The sequence below is a fragment of the Malaclemys terrapin genome, chromosome 1 (assembly GCF_027887155.1).
Source record: "Malaclemys terrapin pileata isolate rMalTer1 chromosome 1, rMalTer1.hap1, whole genome shotgun sequence".
Taxonomy (NCBI): Eukaryota; Metazoa; Chordata; order Testudines; family Emydidae; genus Malaclemys; species Malaclemys terrapin.
The window spans coordinates 85,493,661-85,518,761 of NC_071505.1; the positions used below are offsets into that span (position 1 = coordinate 85,493,661).

General features: G+C 43.1%; 1 protein-coding gene across 2 annotated transcripts in view; it reads right to left on the minus strand.

Annotated features, from left to right (window-relative positions):
• ANKS1B (ankyrin repeat and sterile alpha motif domain containing 1B) overlaps positions 1-25,101 on the minus strand; it is a 758,955-nt gene that overhangs the window by 511,116 nt on the left and 222,738 nt on the right. For both annotated transcript variants that reach the window (XM_054028751.1, XM_054028742.1), the window contains exon 9: positions 23,066-23,206. In XM_054028751.1, coding sequence (XP_053884726.1) covers positions 23,066-23,206 — 141 coding nt within the window. The remainder of the gene's footprint in view (positions 1-23,065; positions 23,207-25,101) is intronic.

Consider the following 25,101-nt stretch of genomic DNA (forward strand, 5'->3'; position numbering starts at 1 on the left):
GTGTAGGCCCCCAGGGACCTCTTACCCTATTACTCAATGGTACTCCTCTGACCGGATCCATAGAACGGTGGAAATGTCTGGAGGAGAAGTAGTGAGAGTGACACCAAGAATGGGAAATGTAGGACCCAACCTCTGATTCAAAGATGACGAATCTTCTTTCACTGACTACAGAGGTGCAGTTCCAGATGGTGCCAGCAAGTGGAGCAGAGGTGGAGAAGCCTACAGAGAAGTGACCATCAAGGTTTTCCACTGTGACAGTACTGAAGGCCGAGCTATCAGGGGTGCATGAGGCTGTCACAGTACCGAGTGTTGTAGCAATCCTGCTGGTTCTCCCCTGGTATCGATAGTGTTGACTCTTGTACTGCCAGCGATACCAGCATCAACAGTTAGGAGGTCCCTACCAGTGCAAACATCTTCAGCATGGTGAGTATCAAGACAGTGTCAGTATGATGCAGTGCCTCAAATATGGAAGGAGCTCCTTCTCACTCCAGATTCAACTGAATCTGCCTAGGCACCAGAGTCAATGGTGCAGTCTTCTGCAGTAAAAAAGCAGAGGAGTGCTTAGACTTAGACCACACTCTATTCTTATCCCTATGTCTAGCAGATTTTGGTGCCAGGGATCTTCCCCTTTTGGCAATCTGCTTCTTATACTTCTTCTTAGGCATTGGGGATGGTGAGCAGTGTTGGGACTGCGGTACGGTAGGAGTCACACCCCTTACAATGCCAAGGCACTTAGTACCTTAGTACCTGGCTCAGATGGAGGTCTCAAGGCTGCTTCCAAGGAGTAGAAACCTTAGCCTGGCTTCACAATCTTTCTTTTTATGAGGCTTAAAATCCCTACAAATTCGGGTACCACTGAGGGGAAAAGTTTCTGGCGACTATGCATGGGAATCTATCCCTGCTTCTGTCATAGAGTTTCTATGTGATACTAGGCAAGGTGCTTAAATCGGGTTTTTCAGAGGGGTCACTAATTGTGCATGCACTAAGAGTGGAATGCACATGTGCAATCACTTGAAGAATAACTTACATTAAAAGAGCTTTAAAGGCACAAAGTCAAACACTCAGAAGTTAGGAAATGCCAGAATTAAGGTTGCCTCTGCACCCTTAATTTGTCCCTTTTGTGCACATGCCATTATGACGTAATCTTTAGTTACATGATCACATACTATTTTTTCCACAGGATCCCTTCCTTATTGAGTGCACAGAATGGAAGGTACTCAATGAGCAACTACAGACAGGGCGTCCATATAGGCGAACTAGGCGGTCACCTAGTGTGCCAAGTTAAATGGGGCACCAAATTCAAGGAAAAAATCAAATTAAAAAAATAATAAAATGAAAAAAAATGAAAGATAAAAAAATACAAATAAAATAATGAAGATATCATTATTTCAATTCCTGTGTGCATATGGAGGGAATATGAATTATAATTCATTTCTCTACATTTCTTAGAATTTATTAATATGTCAAATCTTTTATTTACTGCAAAAATTAATAATATTTTAGCAATTTTTTTTTCAATTTGCAACATAGGGTCCAGATGACCCACTCCACAATTTTGATAAGCAATAACTCAGCCACAATGAAACACATATGCCAGCGGCAAGAGCTGCAGTGCTAGTGATACCTAACTCGAATATATGTCAAGGTCGTATAGCCAGAAATTCATGTAGAGTGGCGATATCGCGAGTTGATACATGTCAAACGGTCGTTTTAACACATGTCACAGGTAGATGGTTAAGAATTGAGCGAATACCATGGAAAATTGTGTTTCTTGGTACCAAAGAATAAAGAATAACGTCTTTCAGCATTATAAATCCAAAAATGTGAGTATCTTTAAGCATTATTAAACCTTAGCGTTATTGTCGGGCTGTATAATTATTAACTTTTCTTTGTTATAACTGGTTCACTTATAATAAATAAGGTCCATAAAAGAAAAATAACAGCATTAACGCTTAATAGGCTATGAAAGTGATGACGTCACACTCCAAACGGGTAGGAGATTTCTTTCCAAACAATCGGTGTCAGGTTATAACATTGAAAAATGTCATTTTGTTTCCGTGTAAACATTGTAACTAACTGTTTTAATAGGTAAGTGAGTATGTTACTAATCATTGAACCTTTAAGCAGTGAAAAGACATGTTGGGATGACTGCAATGTGATTTAAATTGCCAAACATGTGGTGTGTCAGCCATCCTTAACACTATAATGCTTGCAGTCAGGCACACAGTACATAATATTCAAATGCCCCATGGCAGAAAGAGGAAAAAGAAAAGGAGCTCCTGAGGAGCTGAGTATCGTAAACGAAAGGCTGAAAAGAAAAAGGACCAGGCAAAACAGCAGGGATCCTTCCTGAAATATCTTCTCTTTAATTCAAATAAACATGGAAGCAGTTCACAGCATCCAGATGAAGGAATTTTACTTGGAGAGGAGGTTAGCTCACATCCGCATGGAAGCAGTTTGGAACCTCAAGATGAAGATATATTACTTTGAGATGAGGGTAGCTCACATCCACAAAAAAGAAGTTTGGAAACTCAAGATGATGGAAGCTTACTTCTAGATGAAGGCAGCTCACAGCATCAGACTGGTATGGAAGTGGAGAAAATTTATTCACCTTCAGAGACACATGCAGAAATTGAAGTAAATGAAATAGAAGGAAGAAAGGATGAGGAAGTTACAAACAAGTTACAGTATGGGGACTCCACTTCATGGCCTAGATGTGATGACTGTGTGCAGCAAATTCTCGTGGAATATGGACCTGAACAAGTTCATGAATTTCCCTTCCTTAAAGATGGAAATAAAAGAAAATTCTCTGCTCAGCATTACAAGAGGAAAGTCATTAATGGGGAAGAAATTCATTGAAACTAGTTACAATATTCAGTGTCAAAGGACTCTGTGTTTTTGCTTTTGCTGCATGTTGTTTAGAAATCAAGCAATTGGTACATCACTTACTGAAAATCGTTCGAAGGACTGGAAAAACATATCTTCAATTCTCTCTTCACATGAAAGAACAGAACAGAACATTTGGAATGTTTTCAAAATTGGAAAGAACTTGAATTACGATTGAAAAAAGGAAAAACTATCGATGAAGAAAATTTACGCAAGATCCAGGAAAAAGAAGAATATTGGCAACAAATATTAGAGAGTCTGGTTGCTTTAGTGAGAGTTCTCGGTGGGCAAAATTTAGCATTCTGCGGCCGCGGTAGAAATGAAAAATTATACACTCCAAGTAATGGAAACCTTTTAAAATTTGTTGAATACCTAGCTTTGTTTGATCCAGCATGAAGGAGCATCTACATAAAATAACTGATCATGAAACACACGTTCATTACTTAGGAAAAAATATGCAGAATGAACTGATTCAAATCCTAGCAAATGCCATTAAAAAGAAAATTGTAGAAGCTGCCCATTCTGCAAAATACTTTTCAATAATACTGGACTGTACACCAGATGTGAGTCGTGTTGAACAAATGACGATGATCATTCGTTTTGTGGATATGGAAAAGTCTGCAGATGAAGATAATCTTGAAGTGTTCAAAGGAACATTTTTTGGGTTTTGGAACCACTGAAGGAGATGACTGGGGCATTTATGACTGAAGCTATTCTACAAGAGCTTGAAACAATGTCATTATCTGTTGAAAACTTACGTGGCCAAGGCTATGATAATGGGAGTAATATGAAGGGTAAAGACAATGGTGTGCGAAGGAGAATGATGGAAATCAATCCTAAGGCCTTTTTCATTCCTTGCCATGTGCATTCTCTGAATTTGGTTGTCAATGATGCTGCTTGGAGGCAAGCAGTTTCTTTGACCTGGTGAAACGTGTTTATGTGTTTTTCTCAGGCTCAACACGCCGTTGGGAGATTCTGACTCACCATGTGAATTCTCTAACTGTCAGACAAGATGGGAGTGTCACATTGATGCTTTGAAGCCTCTTCGCTATGAACCTGGAAACATTTATGATGCCCTAATTTAAATTTCTGATACTACCTTTACTGGATCATCTGGCAATATGGCACATTCAGATGCAGAAGCTCTTGCAAATGGCCTTTCCAAGTTCAAGATTAACCTTCTTCAGGCAGCTTCAGGAAAAGAACTTGAACATACATTCTGCTATTCAAAAACTGCAGCAAACTAAAAATATTCTGGAGGAATTCAGAAGTGATGAAGGGTTCGAAAGAACACTAGTAGATTCTCTCGAGCTTGCTGAAGAAATAGGCTTCCGACAGAATTTGAACCAGAGCCAGTTCACATTCAGCAAAAGAAACAACAGTTTTCGTATGAAGGACAAGACACACCCATTCAGAATCCAAAACAAAAGATTCAAAGTGAATTTCTACTTCTCAGTCCTTGATACTGCTATTTACTCGGTTGACAAGATTTCAACAAATGCAGCAGCTTGCGTCAGTATTTGGCTTTCTATATGATATCCACAGCTTGCAAAAGAAAACAGCAAAACAGATAAGAGAATTTTGTATAAAACTGGAGTCGGCATTGACACATGAAAATTCAAAAGACATTGATACTACAGATTTGTGTAGTGAGCTTCAGGCTTTTGCAAGACAACTTAAGAAACATTCCACTCCTGAAACAGTAATAAAGTTTGTTTGTGAAAATAAACTCTCAGACAGTTTTCCAAACATTTTTATAGCTCTGCGCATTCTTTTACCTTTGCCAGTTTCCATAGCTAGGGGGGAATGTAGCTTCTCAAACTTAAAATTGATAAAAACATATCTGCATTCAACAATGGTGCAAGAGAGACTTGTTGGACTTGCCGCAATGTCAATAGAGCATGAAATAGAGGGAAAACTGGATCTAAAAGAACTAGTGATGAATTTTCAAAACTTAAAACAAGAAAAGTCATGTTTTAAGAGCACAGAGTGTTTTTTATTCAGAGTGTTTTGTAAATACAGGTTAAAGTTCATTGAAGAGTTTTCTTATTTCTTTCTATATTGGATGTGGTGGTAATGATGATTTTGGATTTGTAATAATAAAAATTATAATTAACATTTTTAATGCATTTTTATTTGAAATCGGACTGAAATATCATCTAGCTGTTGTGTACAAATCTGAAAATGTTGGGTCTCTATTTTATCTGATCTCAGAAACATTGGTTGGACAGACGGACGGACAGATGAACCGAATAATTAAGCCTCCGTTTAAAAAAAAAACACTTCAAAAACATTAAAAGGAAAAATGGGGCAAAATGTTTCCCAGTTTACCAAAAACCTCAGCCTAGATCTGCCCTTGGGGCTTGGGAGCGCCGATTGCATGGTTCGCCTAGAGCGCCAGTTACTGGCAACTTGTCTAGGGCCACCTCTGACTACAGAATATTTTTACTCCTCACTGTTCCATAGATGGGCCATGTTTATTTACTCCACACTATTAATAATTCTGTCGGCAGACTCTGAATTTCCTTATGGACTTTTTAATGGCACTCATCACTGTAGTAACCAAGTGCTTCAGAAACATTCATGAATTTATCTTCTCAACTCCTCTGTGAGATGAGAGGGTATTATTATTATTCCAACTTTACAGATAGGGAACTATGGCATTAAAGTCAAAAGTGTCCACTAATTTTGGCTACCCAATTTGAGACATCTAGTACCTGATTTTTCAGACTACTCAGCTTTATATAGCGCTTTATATCTTCAAAGCACAGTTCTCATTGACTTCAGTAGCAGCTGTGAGTGCTCAGCAATTCTGCAAATCATCTTGAAGAACAACAGTTACAAAGGTGAGTAACTGTCTTTTCTTCTTCGAGTGCTTGCTCATATCGATTCCAGTTAGGTGACTCCGACCCCACAGCCTAGGTAAGGCTTGGGAATGAAAGACCACTGAACCAAATGCAGCATCACCCCTGGACTGCTGCACTATCGCATAGTAGGCGGCAATGACCAAGTCGCTGCCCTACATATCTCCTGAATGGGCACATGCGCCAGGAAAGCAGAGGAGGAAGCCTGAGCCCACGTGGAGTGGGCAGTAAGGTGTGTAGATGGGACACCAGCCAAGTCATAGCACGCACGGATGCATGATGTGATCCAGGACAAGATGCGCTGGGAGGAGACCGGAAGGCCCTTCATCCGGTCTGCCACAGCAACAAACAACTGTGATGTTTTCCTGAAGGGTTTCGTTCGCTCAATGTAGAAGACCAAGGCCCTGCGAACGTCTAGGGAATGCAGCTGTTGCTCCTGTCGAGAGGCGTGAGGCCTCGGATAGAAGACAGGTGTCCTGGTTGACATGGAAGACAGACACCACCTTAGGGAGGAAGGTCGGGTGGGGTCGCAGCTGTACCTTATCCTTGTGGAACACCGTATATGGTGGTTCCGATGTGAGTGCCCGGAGCTCAGACACATGCCTCACCAAGGTGATAGCTACGAGGAAGGCTGTCTTCCAGGAAGGTACAGGAGTGAACGGGACACCCATGAGTCTGGATAGGACCAGGTTAAGATCCCACGTAGGGACTGGTTGTCAAATTCGTGGGAACAGGCACTCCAACCCCTTGGGAAATCTGCTGACCAAGGGATTGGAGAAGACTGAGTGACCGTTTTCACCTGGGTGGAAAGCTGAAATAGCTGCCAGATGCACCCTGATGGAATATATTGCCAAGCCCTGCTGCTTTAAGGACAGGAGGTATTCCAAGATAACAGGTACTGATGCCTGTAGGGGGGTCATATGATGCCAGGCGCACCAGCAGGAAAAACGCTTCCACTTTGCTAAGTATGTGGACCTGGTAGAGGGTTTCCTGCTACCCAAAAGGATCTGCTCGGCTGAGTGAAAACAGCACAGCTCAGACTGATTTAGCCATGCAGCATCCACACTGTGAGGTGGAGAGATTGCAGGTCAGGATGACAGAGTCAACTGTGATCCTGAGTGATCAGGTCTGGCCAGAGCGGGAGTGGAATCGGGGTGTCCACCAACAGCTCTAGGAGAGTGGTATACTAGGGCTGTCTGGGCAGTGCTGGGGCGACCAGAATCAGACAGGCTCTGTCCCTGCGCAGCTTGATTAGGACCCCGTGGACTGGCAGGAATGGAGGAAAGGTGTAGCACAGGTGATCCTTCCACTGAATTAGGAAGGCGTCCGACAGGGAACCCAGAGAGCGCCCTTGGAGAGAGCAGAACACCTGGCATTTCTGATTCTCGCGAGAGGCGAATAGGTCAATCCGGGGAAAGCCCCACTTCAGGAAGACAGAGTGGATGACATCCGGGCGAACCGACCACTCGTGAGCCTGGAATGATCTGCTGAGGTGGTCCGCTAAGGTGTTCTGGACCTCTGGGAGAAACGACACCATCAGATGGATCTAGTGGGCTATGCAGAATTCCCACAGATGAGTGGCCTCCTGAGAGAGGGGGGGATGACCAGGCTACCCCTTGCTTGTTGATATAAAATATGGCTGTAGTGTTGTCTGTGAAGCCTGCAACACAATGGCCTTGAATGCGCTCTCAGAATGCTTGACACGCCAGGCGCACTGCTCTGAGTTCCCGTACGTTGATGTGCAGGGATAACTCTCCTGCCGACCATAGCCCCTGTGTACAGAGGTTCCCGAGGTGGGATCTCCATCCCAGGGATGACGCATCCATGACTAGGGACACAGAGGGCTGTGGGGCATGAAATGGTACCCCTTCGGACACTGATTTGGGGCCCAGCCACCAGCCTAGAGAGGCTAATGCCCCAGGCAAGATGGTAACCACCGTGCTCAAGTTGACCCGACCTGGGTGATATCCTGTTCATAGCCAGGCTTGGAGTGGACATAGTCACAGCCTGGCGTGCCTGGTCACAAACGTGCAAGAGGCCATGTGTCCCAGGAGGCATAGGCATGTTTCACGGTCGAGTTCGGGAAGCTTTGCAGGCTGTGGATGATATTCACCAGGGATTGGAAGTGTGCTTCCGGCAGAATTGCCCGGGCTAGGCCTGAGTCTAATACTGCTCCTATGAATTCTATCCTCTGGGTTGATACCAGAGTGGATTTCGCGACATTGAGCAGGAGACTCAGCCGATTGAACATGTTCATGGTGAGCTGAACATGAGACTGCACCTGATCCCTGGAGAGACCCCGAATAAGCCAGTTGTCGAGATATGGGAACACTTGGACCCATTGTCAACGAAGGGAGGCCGCTACCACAGCCATGCATTTGGTAAACAGCCTGGGGGCCGTGGATAGGCCGAAAGGAAGGACAGTGAATTGAAAGTGCAGTTGATTGACCACAAAGCGAAGGAAGCATCTGTGCACGGGGTAGATCGCAATGTGGAAGTATGCGTCCTTCATGTCGAGGGCGGCATACCAGTCTCCAGGATCTAGGGAAGGAATAATGGTCCTAGTGAGACCATGTGGAACTTCAACTTTACCATAAATTTGTTGAGTACGCGTAGGTCCAAGATGGGCCGAAGCCCGCCCTTGGCCTTGGGGATTAGGAAGTAGCGGGAATAAAAGCCCTTGCCCCTTGACTCTCCCGGAACCTCCTCTATCGCTTCCAAAGCCAGGAGTGATTGGACCTCCTATAGAAGGAGGTGCTCATGAGAAGGGTCCCTGAAGAGGGACAGGGAAGGAGCGGGGGGGAAGCAAATTGGAGGGAGTATCCCCTTTCCACCATGCGTAGGACCCAACGGTCCGATGTTATGTAGGACCACCCATGGAGGAAATGGGAGAGACGATTTTGGAAAGGCGGGGAAGGATCCTGAATGGAGACTGGTCCTCCGTTCTTGGGCGCACCTTCAAAATTCTGTTTAGGCCCTGCCGATGGCTTGGGAGGGCCCTGGCCTTGGCTGGCTTGGTGTCCAGTTTCCTTTTACCACCTCAGCCACGTCTTCTGAAGAAGTCCTGTCTCGGCCGAGGGGGAGGGTATAACCTCTGAGACTGTGGTCTGAAGGGCCTTCTCTGCGTTACTGGGTTATGCATTCCCAGAGAGTGCATGATAATTCTCGAGTCCTTCAGACTCTGCAGCCTTGAGTCTGTCTTCTCAGAGAATAGACCCTGGCCATCAAAGGGCAGGTCCTGGAGGGTCAGCTGTAACTCTGGTGGTAAGCCAGAGACCTGCAGCCACGAGATGCGGCACACATGGCTATGCCCGAGGCCAGGGTCCTAGTTGCCAAGTCTGCCACGTCCAGAGAGGCTTGTAGGAAGGTTCTGGCCACCTTCTTGCCCTCCTCTACTATATCCCCAAATTCCTCTATGGATTCCTGTGGAACCAACTCTTTGAATTTCTCCATAGAGTGCCATGAATTATAGTCATATCAGCTCAGGAGTGCCTGCTGGTTGGCCACCCTGAGCTGCAAGCCTCCGGCCAAGTACACCTTGCGCCCAAACAAGTCTAGACGTCTAGCGTCCTTCAATTTAGGCGCCGGGGCCTGCTGAGTGTGCCGCTCCTTCTCGTTGACCAAAGCCATGACAAGGGAGCACAGTTGGGGGTGCATATAGAGGTACTCGTAGTCCTTTGAAGGGACAAAGTACTTCCTTTCCACCCCCTTGGCCGTAGGTGGTATAGAGGCTGGCGATTGCCAGATTGTCTTGGCATTGGCCTGTATGGTTCGTATGATGGGGAGGGCAACTCTGGATGGTGCCTTTGCGGACAGAATGTCCACCACAGGGTCCTCTACCTCCACCACCTCCTCTACCTGGACGTTCATATTGAGCGCCACTCTGCGGAGCAGATCCTGGTGGGCGCAGAGGTCCATAGGAGGAGAGCCCGAAACTGTAGTCCCCGCCACTGCCTCATCGGGCGAGGAAGATACCCCTGGGACTAAGGGATCCTGCATGAGGTCTTCTTGTGGAGGATCTTGTTGCTCAAGGTCCATCATGCTAGGAGCGTGGGCCTGCACTGGCACTGGAGCAGTCGCCTCAGAGCCTCCCGGGGGTGGGGGGGGAGACACAGTGGCCTCCGGTACTTGGGGCTCCAAAGGGGCAGAACAGGAAGCCCCCAAAGGAGCCCCCTGGGCCTGATGGTATGCCCAGAGGGTCCAAAAGGATCATTGTGGGGGTTTGTGCCCCGGGTCCTGGCCTTCTTCTAGCCACTGGCCTGTACCGCTCTCGCCCTGGTCCTGTGCGTGGTAGCCATCTTGAGAGTGCGACGACACAGAGGCAGAGCAAGATGGCCAAGGTGGTACTGTACGCACCAGTGCCAAGTACCCCGGTGCTGTACGGTGCCGTGGTGCTGGGGACTGGTGCCGTGACGCAGAATGGTACTGAGATGTCGATCAATGCCTGTGGTCATATCGGTGCCAGGAGCCTGATCTGGATCTCGATGGCGACCTCCGGTGAAATTGGCGTCGGGATCGGCTCTGGGTCGAGTGCTGCTCTGACCGGTACCAGGAGCGGTGCCGGGAGTCTGATCAGTGCCAGCTGTAACGCGATTTGGATCTCCGCAAGCTGGAGCGGCATCGTGAGTATGACCGGCGCTGAGAGCGAGAACGGTGCCGGGACTGCGCGTGATGCCATGGTGGGTGCCGGGAAGAAGATCGGGACCGAGACCAGTGTCGTCCTTCTTCACTCAGCGACGGTGGTCGCATGAGGGACCGTCCGTGCCGGAGTTGCTGCCGGCTGCAGAGGAGTCGGCTCTGTGAGCGCGATCAAGTCCCGTGCCACTGAAAAGGTCTCCGGTGTGGAGAGTAGTCTCAGCTCGACTGCAGTGTGCACCGGGAAGCTTACGTGCACCAGACTTGACAGCCCTTGCAGCACTGGAGTCGACAGTGCAGGAGCCGATATTTGTCCTATGCGCTCTGGCAATGGGCGTGGCTCCAACTGCGGTGCGGGAAGCGACGACGGCTGCTGCACTGACAAGCAAGAAGTGGCCAGCACCTGCCTGGGCTGCTTCTTCTTCTGGCTCGGAGATAGTGACCTGCGCTGTGGTGGTGGAGGTGCCGGGAAGTTCTGGCACGGCGAGGCTTTGGTAGAGTCCGAACACGGTGCTCGACTAGTTGGTGCCGCTGAGGCACTCCGCACCAAGGACAACGGTGCCGAGTCTCGGCATACAGAGGAAGGGACCGGGCTAAGTGCCGCCTCCATAAGGAGCTGCTTCAGTCTAAAGTCCCGCTCCTTCCTGGTCCTCGGCTTGAAGGTTTTGCAAATGCGGCATTTGTCTGCTTGGTGGGATTCCCCCAGACACCTTAGGCAAAGGTCGTGGGGGTCTCCCATTGGCATCAGCCTCTGGCAAGCCAAGCAGGGTTTGAAGCCTGGAGACCCAGGCATGGGCCTGGGTACTGGGATAGGGGAGAAGGGAGAAGACCCCGTTCCCTCCCACTAATTAAACTAACTAACTATACTAAGTAATTATTAACAACTATAACCAACTATTAACAACTAATCAGAAACTATTAACAGGTACTAAAGCGAATGCTAGGGAGAGTGGAGATCAGCTAAGCTGCACTCCACAGTTCCAACAACCCTCACGGGCGGTAAGAAGGAATTGAGGGGGCGCTGGGTTGGCTGGGCCATAAGGGTGCCACTCCAGGGGGCACCTCAGCCGACCCACCGAGTGTTGCTAGGGTAAAAATCTTCCGATGATCATGCACACGGTGCACGCACACCTAATTGGAATCAATATGAGCAAGCACTCGAAGAAGAACCCTATGTTCTGAGTTGTGTGGTTACAGGGATCCTGCTTTAACTTATGCTGTTGGTGTAAGGTCCCTTACACCAGCGGAAGACTGATCCTAGCAGAACTCAATTCCATCACACTCCCTCGCATCTTCTCCTCTCCCTTATGTCAAGGGGTGGAGGAGCTGCCAGTGTAGGAGGTGACTATACTGCTTCTGCCAGCTCTATGGCAGCAGAGGTTCTCCCTACAGAGGAAGAATTATTTGCTGTAAATCTGTGGCTTGTTTACGAACACTTTGCACTAATGGTAAAGAGCAGGATTGTCAAGCGCTGTCTCCTGGCAGTCAGGCTGAGCTGTTGGAGCAGAAGTCAAAACCGGATGTAGGGTTGTGACTGGGCCAAGGGTGGGGCACTAGAATCAAAATCCAGGGACAAACCAGGTTCAGAACTGAGATCAGAGTCCATAGACAACCAGTGCCATAGCTGAAGTCCAGGTTCAAGCCAGAAGTTGAAGCCAGGTGGTCAGAGTCTGACAGTCCAGGGAGGGTCAGGAAACAGGCTGGAGCGGGTCAGTAACAGGGCTGGAGTGAGGTCAGAATATGGCAAGGACATTACTGGAAGAGAGCTCAGGCAAGGTAAGGGCAGGAACAGGGTGACCAAACAGCAAGTGTGAAAAATCGGGACAGGGGGTGGGGTAATAGGAGCCTATATAAGAAAAAGACCCAAAAATCGGGACTGTCGCTATAAAATCGGGACATCTGGTCACCCTAGGCAGGAATAGGACCAGGAGCAAAAGCAGACTGGGAGTCTCAAGAGTCTGATACAGTCCGAGACAGCAGGAAGATTTCTGGCTGGGTAGTGCTGTTACACACACTGATTTGCAACTCTGTCAGGGTTGGGAAAATACCTGAGCCTGGGGGTCATCTGACCCAGGCTCGACTCAGGGATAGGTTGCTGCCACATGCCTGAGGGCTGAGTCATTGCAGGCTCTATTAGAAGGGCATGTTAGTGCAGCTGGGTTGTTGCTGCATGCCTGAATAATGCTTCACTGCAGCTCTATTGGAAGGGCAGCTGGGTGAGAAAACGTGTCTCTTCACAAAAAAGTTTAGAAGAAAAGAGTTTGTGTTGTACACTCTAATATAAAGACAACAGTCCTGATTTTCAGAGGTGCTGAGAACCCATAACATCAGGTGAAGTCAATGGGAGCACCACCAGTAGTCAGTACCTCTGAAAAATAGGCCATAGTCTCAAAGTTAACCCATTACCTGTGGGGACCAAGCCAGAAGACCAGTTGTCTCTCATTTGGAAATACTCCTATTGATTAAATATAAATGTTAATCTAGGTATGAAAAGGGACTTTGGGGTTCTATATTTCCCTATATTTGGGAACAGTTCAGCCAATAAATATTGCCACATTTTTAACACACTTATGCGCATGTTCTTGATTTAAGATTCCCTGTTTCAGCTGGCTACTTTGTTCTCAATTGTACAAAACATTAACAGGCACATCATTCATGGTTATTTGACTAGGGTTTCCTTCCAGTGTCCTCTCCTTCACTCACTGATCTAGTGGAGTGAGATTTCTCCAGATAATAAAAAATAAAAGTTCTTTATCATTTCCCACTTTTGAGCCAATTTTAACACAGAACTCTGTGTAAAGTACCTTTCTCTTTAAGCTTGGCTCTTGGGACAGGCAGAATTTTCATTAGTGCCATACTTTGTTTGAAGGCTAGAAAGAGCCAGTATTAGATTCAATCACTAAACTGTTAAGAGTTATTTTAGAGAATACTCTAATTACAGATGCTCCATACTAGCAGCAGGAAAAGATGCTAACAGTGCTGTATCTGTATAAAGGCTGGTACTAACATACCAAAAAACTTGCTTCAGGGTAAACAAATGCCAACAAACCCTCTGGCACTAGAGGTTTAGAGTGCTGTGGGGACTGAGAGATCTGGGTTGTAAGTTGAATTCATCCTCTGGCCAACTTTTAATTTGGGTTTTATTTTATTTAAGATTATCTCAGGGTCTAGAAGGGGGTAAAGGAAGGTTTCTGTTATGCAGATACACTGCTGGGGATAAGGGCCTCCCCTCCTGCACTGAACTGGAGTGGGTAGGGAGCTGTTATGTCCTCACTGACTAAACATCTATGCAGAGAAGTGCTTAGACAACTACATCGCTGCTACTGCAAGATTTCCATGCTAGTGGCACAAGAGCTACTTTCATGAGAGTTCAGTTATTATTGTCAGATATTTTTAAAACCTATACATAGTACAACAGAAATTATTATTATTAATTTGTATTACTGTAGCACCCATGACACCTTGTTATGGACCACAACCCTGCTAGGCACTGTGCTAAAACAGAACAAAAGGATGGTCCTTGCCCCAGGAGCTTGCAACCTCTGTCTAAAATAAAAGACAACAGATTGGGGAGTACAAGAATACAATGTGATAATACTGGTCAGCATGACAAGTAATGGTCCCTGCATACCAATAGCCTGACTCCAGGAGAATTTGGAGGAAGGATTTGAAGGTGGATAACTAGGTGTCTTTGCAGATGTTTACATGAGCACCACATAAGCATGTGGAGCAGCATGAAGGAAAGCACAAAGGTGCTTGTCTGAAATTTAGCAAGTGGGTAGTGAAGGCTGTCATCATAGGCTGACTGGAGGCAAGCATCGACAGATTGATAGCAAATGAGAGCTGATAGGTGGGGACTGAATATAAAGGACCTTGAAAGTGAATAAAAGTAGCTTATGTTTGATGCGATAGAGAAGGGGGAACCAGTTGAGGGATTCAAAGCGAGGGGTGACATGGTCAAACTGAGCTAGGAAACTGATCTTTGCAGCAGAATTCTGCATGGATATGATATTAACTATTGCATGCTCAGATCTACAGCCAGCCAAACTCTTTTTCTGAACTAAAATACAAATACAGTAAAGAAACCAAACCAGTTTCGAACTTGGAAATCAATCCTTTTCCCTTAATACTGCTAGCTCATTAGGTCAGGGACAAACACTGTCTTCGTCTCACTCAAGATTTACCTTTTTAATTAGAATTATTCTGTCAACTGCCTATCTAAAGTAGAAATCAACTTTTATATGCCATTCCCCTTTTAATCTATAAATACAGTGTTTCTAGAACAGTTAAGATTTATTCCCAGCTAGAACAGAAATGCAAAATGGACTAACTGATGGTGTTTAGTAATTGACAGACCATTCTTCCTATTTGGCTTCTATGGAAAAAAAGTGTGCATTTTTAAAAGGATGAAGCCAAATACTTTATTCCTATATTTGTATGTGTCTTCATAATGAGATCTGAATCTTTGACATGTCAAATGTGTTGACATGACTAGTAAGAACACTTCTTATTGCAGTGTTACATGAGAAATATAGGAGTTGGATTGAACCCATCACAGGTTGAGGAACCAAATCAAGGTGTTAGTTGAAATCTAAAAAACTTTCAATGATTTGTGTCTTGGATACCTGGGATACAGTTTCTTTCTCTCTTCATTAGCTATTGCAATAGTTTAAATCAACTTGGGTGCCTAAGTTAACAGCTCTAAATTCTCAGTGAGGAATCCTCAATTCTGGAATTTGTTTTTCCAGAGCCCAGATCTGCAGACCAAGTCACACTCCAAAGTCCATCTATTTTCCCAGGCTCACTATAAGCGTGTGAATTATGATAGTCTTCATTTGGGTCATGTTAATTGTAGATATGCATACAAAGGATACGTCAAAGATATAAAGTACAAACATTTAACTTGGAGCAAGGTTTGCACATCTCTCTAGAGTTACAGCCATACTTTTCAGGAAGTGTCCACAGTCATTATGTGGTAAGCAACATTGCCATCAGCAGACACCCATATCTGTAGCAATAAATGTATGCCCATCAATCTTTCTAGTGGCTCTTTACCTGTGGTAGCTGATTACACACTAGAGATGTGGTTTCTTTTGTGTCTGACATGGGCTTTAGTTTGGCCAAATTTAGAATAGGGGTTTATCAAGGCAATCAGCCTCTTCTGTTGATAAACACTCTCCTTTTATGAATTTTGTACACAGGCAGTGCTGATCCCTGTTTAGAGCATGGAAACATTTGGATAAGAATTACAGATGTTCCGATAGAGAGGTGCAGTATTAATACCAACATAGACATTTCTGTGGTGATACTGAGATACAGTATATTGTCATTTCAACCACAGATCTCATCCCTGTATCTTCTTGAATGTTATTACCCTTTGGCTTTTCCCCCTCTAGTCCAATAGGAAAAAAAAATAGAAGAAACAAAAGCTCGTTTTTATATAATATTTGTCTAGACATATTTTGGGACCTAATGGAGGAGTTGGGAAAAAATAAGGAGACAGAGGTAAGTGTACACAATTAAAAAGCCTTTTTATCCTCTTAGTGAGTGACAGATGATTTTTAGTAAAACAGAATTTGCTTAATATTTTACAATTTAAGTGTAAAAGAAGCAAACTAGTTCAGAAAATTACTGTCTTCCAGTTTAAGTAAATCCTGAACTGAACCTCCTCTATTAAAAGGGAAAAGGGACCAGCCCATATCTGGAAAACAATCTTGAACCAATTTCATTGCTACTATAATAGCCCTTACATTTGTCTTATGTTAAAAATAGGCATGGAAAATTATCATTTTTAAATTATGAAATCACTCCAAATCATCTGGGCAGAGACAGACACATCCTAGAGGTAAATACTTGTTTGCGCAGATGGTGTCGACAGGAGGTCTTCAGCTTCATTGACCATGGGACCTCATTCTGAAAAGGTGGACTGCTGAGCAGAGATGGGGTCCACCTGTCAAAGGAGGGGAAGAGTATCTTCGGATACAGACTGGCTAACCTTTAAATTAGGTTTAATGGGGGCAGGAGATAAAAGCCCAGAGATAAATCCAAAACGTGGAGACTTGGGTGAGAGGTCAGAATCTAGGGGTCAATATGGAAAATAGCAGCCCAGACAAAGGAGACACAAGAGGAAATACAGTGGGGAAATCTAATAAACATCTTAGATGTCTGTATATTAATGCAAGAAGTATGGGAAATAAACAGGAAGAACTAGAAATACTATTGAATAATCACAAATATGGCAATTGGCACCACAGAAACTTGGTGGGATAATTCATATGACAACAATTCTGGTATAGAAGGGTACAGATTGTTCAGGAATGACAGTCAGGGGAAAAAAGGGAGAAGGTGTTGCCTTGTATATCAAATATGTATACATTTGCACTGAGATTGAGATAGAGAAGTGGGAGGTAGCCCAGTTGAAAGTCTCTGGGTAAGGATAAAAGGGGTAAAAACAGTGGTGATATCATGGTAGGGATCTACTACAGACCACCTAAGTAGGAGGAAGAAGTGATGGATGAGACTTTTTAAACAACAAAATCATCCAAAAACACAGGACTTAGTGGTGATGGAGGACTTCAACTACCCAGACATTTGTTGGGAAATACAGCAGGGCACAGATTATCCAACAAGCTCTTGGAATACAACATAGGCAACTTTTTATCACAGAAGGTGTAGAAAGCAACTAGGGAGAGGCTATTCTGGATTTGATTCTGACAAACAGGGAGGAGCTAGTTTAGAATCTGAAGGTGGAAGGCTGCTTGGATGAAAGGAATCATGAAATGATGAGTTCATGATTCTAGGGAATGGTGAAACAAGAAAAACAGCAGAATAAAGACAAAGGACTTCAAGAAGGCAGACTTTAGCAAACTCAGATAATGGGTTGGTAAGATCCCACAGGAAGCAAGTCTAAGGGGGAAAAAAGGGTTCAGGAGAGTTGGCAGTTTTTAAAGAGACATTATTAAGGGAACAAGAGCAAACTATACCAATGCATAGGAAAGATGAGACGTATGGTAAGAGGCAACCCTGGCTTAACCAGGAGATCTTCAATTATCTGAAAACTCAAAAAAGAGTCATACAAGAAGTGGAAACTAGTTCAAATTACTAAGGATGAATATAAAAACAACCCCACAACACAAGCATGAAGGGACAAAATTAGAAAGGCCAAGCACAGAACAAGGTTAAACTAGTTAGGGATATAAAGGGTAACAAGAAAGCAGTTTGCAAATACATGAGAAGCAAGAGGAAGACCAGGGACAGGATAGGGCCATTACTATATGAGGAGGGAAAGACAACAACAGAAAATGCAGCATGGCCAAAATGTTAAATGTCTTTTTTGCTTGTTTTCACCAAAAAGTTCGCAGTGATTGGATGACTAGCATAATGAACATCAGTGTAAATGGGGTAAGATCTGGAGGCTAAAATAGGACAAGTTAAGAATTGCTTAGACAAGTTAGATGTTTTCAAGTCAGCCAGGCTTGATGAAATACATCCTAGAAATCTTAAGGAACTGTCTGAAGAGATCTGAGCCACTAGCAAGTATCTTTGAGAACTCACGGAGGACAGGAGAGATACCAAAGGACGCGAAAAGGGAAAATATAGTACCTATCTATAAAAAAGGGAATAAGGACAATCCAGGGAATTATAGACCAGTCAGCTTAACTTTGCTACCTGGAAAAACAATGGTGCAAATAATTCAACAATGAATTTGTACACACCTAGAAGAAAATAAGGTAATAAGCAACAACCAACATGGATTTGACAAGAACAAATCACATCAAGCCAACCTAGAATCCTTCTCTGACAGAGTAACAAGCCTTGTGGACAGGGGGAAATCAGTAGATGTCATATATCTCAACTTTAGTAAGGCTTTTGACATTGTCTCACGTGATCATCTGATAAACAAAACTAAAGAAATATAGCCTAGACCAGTGGTCTCCAACCTTTTTACACACAGGATCACTTTTTGAATTTAAGATCAACCCAGGATTTACCCCGCCCCTTCCCCAAGGCCCTGCTCCACTCACTCCATTCCCCCCTCCCTCCGTCGCTTGCTCTTCTCCACCCTCACTCACTTTCACAGGGCTGGGGCAGGGGATTGGTGTGCAGGAGGGGGTGCAGGCTCTTGGCTGGGGCCAAAGGGTTCAGTGTCTGGGAGTGGGCTCCAGGCTGATGCTGAGGCAGAGGATTGGGGTGCAGGAGTGAGGGGTGCAAGCTCTGGGAGGGAGTTTGGGTGCAGGGGTCTTATGATCACACTGTACCTGATCTCATAGAATCCATTGGACATTTCATGAATTTTACTTTTTATTAGTGTCATTTGTGGTTTATAGATCCAAAATCCTTCAGGGATCATCACAGACCAGTGTAACATTCTCAACTGTGGGGTGTGCACTGGATGAGCCTGGGGCAGGGGGTTGGGGTGCAGGAGTGAGGGGTGCAAGCTTTGTGGAAACAGGATTAGAATTCAAAATGATCTTGACAAACTAGAATAATGGGAATTAAATAGGATGAAATTCACTAAGGACAAATGCAAAATACTACACGTAGGAAGGAATAATCAATTTCACAAATACAAAATGGAAAATGACTGTATAGGAAGGAGTACTGCAGCAAAGGATCTGGGGGTCATAATAGATCACAAACTAAATATGGGTCAACAATGTAATACTGTTGCAAAAAAAGCAAACGTTCTAGGATGTATTAGCAGGAATGTTGTAAGCAAGATATGCGAAATAATACTTTCACTCTACTCAGCACTGATAAGACCTCAACTGCAGTATTATGTCCAGTTCTGGGCACCACACCTCAGGAAAGGTGTGGACAAATTGGAGAAAGTCCAGAGAAGAGCAACAAAAATGATTAAAGGTCTAGAAAACATGACCTATGAGGGAAGATTGAAAAAATTGTGTTTGTTTAGTCAGGAGAAGAGGAAGACTGAGGGGGGGGGCATGATAAAAGGTTTTTACAAGAAGGAGAGAGAAAATTGTTCTCCTTAACCTCTGAGGATAGGACAAGAAATAATGGGCTTAAATTGCAGCAAGGGCAGTTTAGGGTAGACATTAGGAAAACCTTCCTAACTGTAAGGGTATTTAATTACCTCGTGAGTGTGTGGAATCTCCGTCACTGGCAGTTTTTAAGAACAGGCTAGACAAACATCCATCAGGATGGTCTAGATAATGCTTAGTTCTGCCTCAGTGCAGGGGACTGGACTAAATGACCTATCGAGATCCCTTCCATTCTTATTTTTCTATGATTCACACGTGTTCACCATGGGAAAATTAATGAGTAATTAATCAATAAATTATATAACTCCAAAGCAGAAAAGTACTAACATTAAAAGTAATTTATTAAAAACTAGGAGTTGATAACCAGTAAAAACCTAAAATACTGCTATATCTTTTGCAGATCTGATAACACTGCACCTTGCCACAGACCAAAGATGCTAAAGATGTCTAAAAATTATAAATGTCACGAAGCAGAAAGCAACTGTTGAAATGCTGAAGAAACATAAGCAGCTCATAAAAAGCTGGAGCACTGACTGCATCTTGCTCATCACTATTCAAGTTCATTAACTGACTGATCCTGTTTCACTGAAATCCATTGAAACTTTATTATTGACTTCAAACAGATACAAGATCAAGTCCCAGGACACCAAATGGTATAAAAAAATCCAGTCACTATAAGCAAGCAACACAGCACACAGGGTGATGAGGATGGGAGATGTTATCCTAGTTCAGTACACCAGATTTAGTGCCAAGTAAGGACACAATTAAGAAAATAGGCATAGCAAAAGAGCATGGCTAATAAGAAATTGGACACGCCCACATTCAGTAGCACAACAAAAGTGCAAGACATAACAGAAGTAAGAAAGCTGCACCATGAGAAAAGAGACAGCAACAGCTCCACTGTACTGGACAGACCTGATGAGCTGGACAGTCCTGATGTGCCATCCTGCTCTGTGGCAGTATGATTCGCATTGCACAGGACTCACCTGCTGGCATGCCTGCGTAGATGCTACTGTTTAGTCTTTCAATGGATAAGGAAGATTTACCCCTACATTTCTTAGTCATTTTCCTTTATCCTTCTCAGAATATCAAGAGTGTTAATGATTACTTGACAAATGTCAGGATTTAAGTGAAAGATTTTTTGGGGAAGTTATACAAACTACAAAGGAGGATTCTTGGGGTATACTATTATATCACTTCAGATTAAGTATTAAGTCCCCAAACTACTCTAGGAGGAAAGAACTGCAGTGCCATTATACTGAGGGGGCGGAGGGGAGAGGGAGGAATTTCTGTCCTGCGGGTAATTTCAAGATTTCCAAATTTTGTTTAATCCCAAACTGAGAAGAAAAACTTAAATCTTGGCATTTTCATTAAATGTTTCTTCTTTGTCATATTGACTATTATATTCTAATTTATACTATAACAAAAGTTCAAACACATGTTTCAGTTTCATTGAATCGATATTTTCCAATGGAAAACTGTTCCAATGGAATATTTTCAACCAGCTCCAATATTAACAAATGTTACATATTCTGATGCTATTTTAAAACATGTCCTTATTCGGGGGGGGGGGAGGGGGGACGACATCAACAGCAGCTGCCCTTTCATACAGTAGATTTCATACTCAAAAAAATAAAACAAAAAAACCCAAACAACTTGTTACTGAATACTTGATGTAGTTGAAAGACAGCCACCTATTTTAGCTTATCTAAAATGTTATATGTAAATACGCTCTCCAAGAAAGCTTAAGATATTAAGCTCAAGATATACTCTTGCCTAAAATATACAGACATACACGGCCAAATTTTCATGTGTTACAAAATTGAGAGGAGAATTTGACCCATGTGTAGGCAGTAGCAGCTGTACAGTGGTCTAACGGTTTTCTGTGACCTTGAAGAAATTCATCTCCCTGACCCCCACAGTTGCCTTGTGAAAAACCTGTGAATTTCCCAAGAAGAATGAAATAATCTGCCTAAAACAGGAGTAAACAAATATCTGAAATTGCCTTAGTAAATTGAACATTTTGTACATTAAACTTAACTAGATGGGTAATACAATATGATGTTCACCCCTTTTAAATTACATTTTGAAGATGATTTCTGTAGTTAAAAGATTGCAGACAAAATTTTCAGAAGTACCTATGTGACTTAGGAGACATCCCCATTTTCAAAAGTGACTTAGGCACTTCAGAATCTATGACTCATTGGATCTCGAAATCACTTAGGCACTTTTGCACTGTGTCTTTTTAAAGAGTGTTCAGGAAATTGGAATTTTGCTACTTCTACAGGATGTCCATTGTTCATAACATTTATTTTTCTGTACGTTATTCCATTTTTAAAATGTTACTGTTTTCTAGAAGAAAGCATAGGAAAAAGGTTTATTATTTTGTATAGATAGAAGTGTGTAGTAGATACTTTTGTGCCAGTAGATTATGTCTATAATCTAGATCAGTGGTTCTCAACCAGGGTTAACCAAACTTCTGGGGCTATGCAGAAGTCTTCCAGGGGTACATGAACTCATCTAGATATTTGTCTAGATTTACAATAGGCTACATAAAAAACACTAGCGAAGTCAGTGCAAACTTAAATTTCATACAATCACTTGTTTATACTGCTGTATATATTATACACTGAAATGTAAGTACAATATTTATATTCCAGTTGATTTTATAATTATGTGGTAAAAATGAGAAAGTAAGCAATTTTTCAGTATTAGTGTGCAGTGACACTTTGTATTTTTATGTCCGATTTTGTAAGCAAGTAGTTTTTAAGTGAGGGAAAACTTAGGCGTACAAGACAAATCAGGCTCCTTAAAGGAGTACAGTAGTCTGGAAAGGTTGAGAGCCACTGATCTAGATGATACTGTATTGCACTCCTATGGATTAGGAACATGATAATAGAAACAGCTGCAAAAGGTCTGGCAGAAAAAGATTGTAAGAATATTCTATTGCAGAGGTTCTCAAACTGTGGTCTGTGGACTACTGCTCCATTCAGGTGGTCTGTGGATAGTTCCCTCTAAGGTGCCCACCTGGGCGGCTGCACACGAGAGAATGAAGGGCCACACACCTAATTAGTGGAGCCGCGCAGGCGTGGCTCCACTAATTAGGTGCCTGGACCCAGGAGAAGATGCACATGTAAGGTAAGGTGGTGGCCTTGGGGGGAATAAAGGGTAGGTGGGAGGGGACAGTGGGGTGAGAAGAGGGGGTGGGGGGAATATGGGACATGCAGGGCTGCGGTGGCCAGAGAAAGAGGCAACTTCCCCCAGCTCCAGGGCTGCAGCTGCCAAGGAGAGATGGCTCTCCTTCCCAGCCCCAGCTCAGGGACTGCCGCAGCAGGGGAGAGAGGGAGAGGCTCCCCATCCTTCACAGCCCCAGCTCGGGGGCTGCCACAGCAGGGGAGAAAGGGCACATCCATCACATTAGAAAGGTAAGACTACTGATATTAAAATATGAGTTGTGTGCTTTTATTTGTAGAACAAAAAATGTTCATTATTAAGTTTGTTTTATATTGCGCTTTTATCCAAAGCGCTTTACAATAGTTAGCTAATGGTACAAACAACATTTGGAAAGATCATTAAGTGGTCCACTGAGACCCTCAGCAATTTTCAAGTGGTCCGCAAAAAAAAGTTTGAGAACCACTGCTGTATAGCTTACAGATTTTAAGATAGAAAGATAAATACCTGTGCAAGAATGGGGAATCCAAGGTTCCTACATCCATTGCAGGGTGTTAGTGCCTCCCATAAACCTGCAGGACCACAACTGTTTTCCCGGGCATCTTCCTCTTCCTCCTCCCCTTGTGTGAGGTTTGTTGATGAAGGCCTCTGTGGAAAATTAAGTTTACTGGAACATTATGCAGAAACATTTTGCTTTATTTTACCATAGTTAAAAATGCTAAGATTGATTGAGAAACTTCACATTTCCAGAAACTGATAAATATACTGCATTTTCAACTTAATATAGTGCATCTATTCAATCAATAATCAGTAAAACATAGTATATTACCTAAAGAAAAAAGATATGTGATGAGCTACAGTAAGCTATATTTTAAATAGGAGTTCAGAGACAGAGACTCTTATTACTCACCTTCAGTCTACAAATATTCAGATTATGTATAATGTACAGCACCAGACACCCTGCAACTTTTCAATTGAAAAATAAAGTATATTTTAATTTAAATTTTAGATTTTACATTATTATTTTTCACTATAGCCTGCAGAGAATGAAAACTAATATTATTACATTTTTACTGCTCTTAGAAATTGTACAGTAGGTAGAATATTGCAGAAACACCACAAGATAATGGGATCTTGTTTCTATAGCCAAATATTGAATATATATAACTACAACCATTTTAGCTTGGATTGGCCAGTGGCTTTTGCAGAGAAGTAGTAGAAATTTAATAACAATTTAGGATTTCATTTTTAGTTTGATGTTTACCAATGATGAAAAATGGTAACTTGTTATGTATGGTAAACAATACTTATTGATTTTTCATTTAAAAAAAAACTGCTATGTTTGTTTGCCCTAAACAGCAAGGGCAAGGAGTTTCAGGGAAAGTGATTCTATTTTACCATTTTGTTTCCTGCTTCAAGTCCTTGTTGCACACAGAGTCAAAATTATGCCTATTGTGGAGTCACTGAGGATATTTGTAACACATTATATGTTTTCATTTTAAACACTGTCATGATTCTATAATGGTTGTTGTGAGAAAAGGTGGGCATTTTTCTATTTACACAGATCATTCCCCTTTTCTTGATTGTGATCCTACCTCTTGCCCACATCCTTAGTAAGGGGTTCTAGGGTAGATTTTCAAAGTTATACTGTGTTAGACTACCTTTGATCCCACTGAAGTGAATCACAGTTTTATCATTTATTTCAGTAGATGACATAGGTCAATGCTGAACACTTCTGAAAAATCCCACCCTTAGAACAAAGTTACACTAAATAAAGTTGTAAGGGCTTATCTAGACTACTGCTAAAGTTGATGTAACTTGAAACCCTCCCCCAAGCAACATAAGTACATTGATTTAAAGCAGTGTCTACACTGCGCTATGTCAGTGAGAAACGCTCTCCCGCCAACATAGCTTCAGCCAATGCAGTACGATAGTGAAGACAAGCCCTAAGTTACACTTCCATCTTAATTCCATGCCCCATGTGGTTATTTTGCTCACGTCTAACTCACGTATATAGAATACCTGGCCCCTGGACCAGTTCCAGCGTGCAGGATATGTTTATGTGGCCTCACTAACATTCAGATTATAAACTTTCATTTAGCAGAAAAAAGTTTGGAGCTCTCACGTTTCCAAAAATACTTTCCAAATGTGAGTTGGACCAGAGTGTAAACCAATGTAAGTCTGTCTGCCTGAGTCTGCAAGCAGCTTGAGACAATGACTGACAAGTATGGCTTCCCACACCCCCACATGATATCAACTCTAAAGGTGAGAGATGATACAAATCTCAACATTGACAAGTTCACTGAAGATCATTTGAGCAGATAGAAAGGGGAAATGGGTGGGACTTGCTTTATGGAAGAAAATGCAGAGGGATCACTGACAAAAAACAAGAGAAAGAATGGAGGAAAAAAAGAAACAGGACAGAAATAGCAGTAGTTCTGATGATGAACTTATTTTTCCCACTGACTGATATTGAGTATCAATAAGGTACTGTACTAATATATGTCATACAGTAAGTAAAAATTTAGTTAAGTATCATTCAA